Genomic DNA, 4879 nt, shown 5'->3' with positions numbered 1-4879 from the left:
TTGAACAAATGAAATAGGCAACAATGTTGTTCATACCTACTAGGAATGCATAATTACAATTTAACAATGAATAAAATCTAAATTTACCAATTTCTAAACTTTAACACTCACTTAAATTCAGTGATTTTACTTTAATTTAATTATATTTAAACTAAGTAAAAAATTAAGTATTATATAAACTATTGTTTATTGATAACTTTTTTTATTATTATATGTAAAAAAAATGAAATAAGTAAAAAAAGAAATTAATTAACTTTTATTTTAAAAGTGAAATGAAATTCCACTGCATACAATTCCAAGAAATACAAACGCCAAATATGTTCTTAAATGGCACTAATAATCGAAGGTTAAAACTAAATCCCCGACATAGAATGCTCGAGCATTTTTTTATTAACGTGAAGCCAATACTTATAATAATAATAAAGACGCTCATCTACAACGTACGACACGCATTGCTTCTGCCAATGTCAGCGAGGAAGAGGAAGGTTTCTTCATTCAACCCACCCTTGTAGAATCTTCACTCCTATATATCTGCATTCACGCATCACACCAATATTATATTCGACATCCACTTCTGTTTACAGAGAGAGCGATGGAAACCACATTGTAATGTTAAAAATATTTTAATTACCTGCCGAGCATCATAGTGGTTGCCTGTGGGTTGGTGCCAGGACTGTCTCTGAACGTTGACGAATCCACAATCCTCAGATTATGAACACCCTTCACCTTATACCTCTCGTTGACCACAGACCCAACTTCACATCCTCCATGGTAATGCCATATTGTGTTCAACGTATCACGGCAGAACTGTGCCATGGCTGCGTCGTCCGATATGTTCTTTGGCAACGTTGGCCCAATGGAAATGAAGTCATGAGTGGAATTAGTAGTAAATCTATGCAGAGACGGTGAGTTCACGAGTTTGTCTATGACCCTCACCCCCTGCATGCATCTCTGGAGGTCCAGAGGGTCAGAATAGTAGTTGTATCGAACAGACGGATTGTCTCGAGGATCCTTGCTGCGTAACCGCAGCTCGCCCCTCGATAATGGAAATGCCACCTTCTCAGTAATTATTCCAGTGTAAACGACGTTATTCTTGTTGGGGCCGTTTGGGGATGCACTGCCATTTACAAAGAAGCTCGCGTACTCGATGTAATTTTGAGAGGCTTTAAGAATACCCACTACCTGTAGGGTGTAGAATTCGTGAGATTGCCAGGTTATGGATGCACGGGGGTTGTCTTGAATCCTTTGGCCTACCAAGGGCGCATTTAGAACTAGAGGAATATTGAATTCTTTTAGATGTTCGGATGGGCCAATTCCGCTCAAGAGGAGCAGCTGGGGGCTGCCTAAGGCTCCTGCACTAAGGATTACCTCGCTGGAACGTGATGATTCCTTCAGAAAAACCTGATTAGTCCGACCGTGGCCGTCCATGAATTCAACACCACTTGCCCTCGGCTTCCCGGAGGAAGCATCCTTCATTTCTGCATGATCCAATTCATATTCAAAACACTGAATCTATATTTACAGTTCTGGATATCAATCTATTAGTCTAACCTTTATTATCAACATCTAATGTGTAGGAGAAATATAAAACTTAGAAACATTAATGTCATCATGTGTTTGAATGAATTACCTTCGAACAGAATCCTGCTGACGGTAGCATTCAAAAGGACTACGATATTGTTGGGATTGGCAGACCTGAGAAGATCTGCTGCTGTGTGTCTTATGCCTTTATTGTCGAAGGTGGAGGCACTGATCTTCGTTCCCTCCACATGATCCAACGTATATCCATTGTATGGAAGAACCCCTGCTTCCAGGAGGCCGTCTCTGATAGCCGACGACCAAGGCGACAGTTGATAAGGTTTGAAGGCAACCTGCTTCTCCACCCATTCATACGACTCCTCTACAAGTCCCTCGGCCCATCCCATATTACGGACATATTCGGAGCTAGCCCTGCTGTAGAAGCCTCCATTGATAGCAGTTCCGCCTCCCAGGACCCTCGCTCTCGCATTACTCACTCCATCCTCTGAAATAAACGCCTGTGCTGGTGAAGTGTAATTGTCGGTCTCAATTAATAGCTTTCCAAATGCATCGGCGTTCTCGATGTCGGGATCTCCATAAGGAGATCCTCCCCTCTCTATTACCAAAACTGAATACTTGGTAGACAGCGTTGCTGCCAAGGAGCAGCCTGCCGTTCCTCCTCCAACGACAACGTAATCATATTTTCTTGCAGCTGCTTTCCCGGCATCTGTAGTCATAAACGCAAACGGAACGCCTGCAAATCACCATAGCCCAACAAAACAAAACAAAACAAAGAAGAAGCCATTAATTCAATCATATCATATCATATCATCAACTCTATAAAGAGACATTAATCCAATATGTTCATACCCGAGGGTGTTGTACTTGTCGCTGCCTGAATCGAAGAGGATAAGCTGCTCAACATTATTAGCATGATGAGCAGAAGCAGAAGCCATGCACGAGTATTCACAACCCTTATCATCCTCATCTCTTTCACCAGGAATTCAACTCCTTCACTCTCTTTTAAGATGTGGTTCTATTTTAGAGTGTGTTTGAGGCTATTTATAAGCGTTTCCAACTTTGCATTTGCAATGTGGGATCCTGAAGATGAACTAAATTAATCCGTGGAGTTCACGAAATCCGTAGGTTAGGTATCAGTAATATCTACAGTTAATTTCATCAGTTATCCTTGACAATTCACTACCTCTTATAATTCAATGTATCATGTTACGTGATCGTTCACAATTCACATTAATTTCATCAGTTATCCTTGACAATTCACTACCTCTTATAATTCAATGTATCATGTTACGTGATCGTTCACAATTCACTTCAATCTTCTCATGTAAGGAAAATGTCCCCTTCGGTTTTGGCACACGCAATTTAACACACTGAAAAACTCAAGATGTCTCCCCCGTAACGTAACCTCTGATTCAACCACGAAAAACAGATAAAACTACAACAACGCAATAAAAAAAACCGCAAGGAAGGTAACCACTGAGCATGGGATGAACAATTTACCATTAACCTTCAACAAAGCTTCAATTAGGTAAGAAGGACGTTATAAAATCAAACCAAATCTTGAAACTAGAATATCAATAGAATATATGTAATATGGAGAATGCACATGATGTGTATATCTAAATGATTGAATGAATTGAAGTTTCTTAAAATAAAATTACCACAATGTAAATACAATAACCATTTCCCCATTTAATAAAAAACATTACAAAGTCCATCTAATTAGGGATGTTTTAGTATAATCTAATTATTAATTACTGCATTCATTTTCTTAATTCTCCTCAAATGCAAAAACAATATCTAGTTATGGATGTTTCCGAACACATGGAAACACCCCCTTGAACTCTAATTAAGAACACAATCAATTATAAGCATAAAAATATGAGAGAAAAATAATTATAACAATTCATAGCAAGATTCACACATAAATCACACACGATTTATCTTGGAAAACTCTTATGAGAAAAACTAACCAATAAATTTATTATTCCCTTAACCAAACTCAACTGAGTGATCCATGTAAGCCTTCTTTGGTCACCTCGTGTTGTATTAAGATGGATTATTCCAAAGCTTTTCAAAGGATTTATTACATGAATCCATGTGTTCTAATACCATGGGTTACCAAAAACATGGGACCAAAAAACACCGGTGTTGACCTAAGTTTTTGACTCTTTCCCCTAGTTAAATTTAATCTAACATCCCTTCCTTTAAACTTGGCTTGATGTAACTTCCTTTGACCAAATCTATTCAAACTAGTCAAGTAAGCCTTTGTCTCTCACATTCACTCCCTATCCCCTCAAGTTTATAACTAGGGCATCTGGCTATAACTAGGGCATCCAGGAATCCCACATGATCCTCATATCACCTAGGTCTACCTCTAAACTTTATTGATAATCTACTAGGGGTACACATGCCTTACCTAGTCTTAGAGTGGTATCCCAATTCACATGCAATTCAATTTCCAATGCCATTATAGTAATTTATATTATTCATTGTTGTTATCCCAACACTTATGCCACCATCCTCTTACCTTCACGCACTACAAGAACCTTTGTTCCAAATCTCTCCTCACATACCGAAAGCATTGGGTATATAAAACTCTAGCTCTTGCAACGTCTCTCATCCATGATAATTTGATATGGTAAATTTTGGAGATCTTCATAATGATCTCCTTAATAGCTTTGCCAAAGATAATAGATGCAATGTCTAACAAATTTTGTGATGAGAGCATATGAAACCCTAGAAACTGAATTGTGTTGCCTTTGTTTACCAATGGTCATGTCAGAGTGGGCATGTTCATCCCATCTAATTGCTAGTTGCTTCTTTTAGTCATTTCATAACCAAATTCCTCTATGTTGAATGCCTCTTAGATGTAGTAGTGTTATGCCTCACCTAAAATTGGATATGTTAAGCGCAACTTTTATTATTGCTCACATCTCTCCTCAAACCTGTGTTTTAAATGTCAAATGGAGCTTTCACCACACCTTGTATGACACTAGGCCTAATTATTCTCGTCCTAACATCCCTTCTCTTATGTAAATTTGGGGAATTGAATCTAGGACAAGGATTTGATACCATGTAAACATAAAAATGCGAGAGAAAAATAATTATAACAAACCATAGAAACATGCAAACATAAATGACATGCAATTTATCCTCGAAAACCGTTATGGGAAAACCAACCAAATCTATTATTCCTTTGAGCAAAATTAGTTGCCAAATGAGCGTTCACCACTCACCTCCTAGTGCACTACAATGGAGTATCCCCAATCTTTTTAAAAGATTTATTACAACTAATCCACGATATCTAATACCATGAGATACAAAATCTATAGACCCA

General features: G+C 38.2%; 1 protein-coding gene across 1 annotated transcript; it reads right to left on the bottom strand.

Annotated features, from left to right (window-relative positions):
• Nucleotides 1-228: 228 nt before the first annotated feature.
• On the bottom strand, nt 229-2561 carry LOC149207801 ((R)-mandelonitrile lyase-like). Its single transcript, XM_089393954.1, has 4 exons — nt 2389-2561; nt 1631-2272; nt 632-1478; nt 229-531 (listed from the first exon to the last, which is right to left on the bottom strand). Exons 1-4 carry the CDS (start codon nt 2504-2506, stop codon nt 492-494), a joined length of 1647 nt encoding a protein of 548 aa, XP_089250080.1. The 5' UTR covers nt 2507-2561; the 3' UTR covers nt 229-491.
• Nucleotides 2562-4879: the final 2318 nt, after the last annotated feature.

This window comes from Pinus tabuliformis, chromosome 1_2 (genome assembly GCF_031772625.1).
Source record: "Pinus tabuliformis cultivar Carrire ecotype Pingquan chromosome 1_2, CPIR1, whole genome shotgun sequence".
Classification (NCBI taxonomy): Eukaryota; Viridiplantae; Streptophyta; class Pinopsida; order Pinales; family Pinaceae; genus Pinus; species Pinus tabuliformis.
This window is presented reverse-complemented; position numbering and strand designations above follow the sequence as displayed.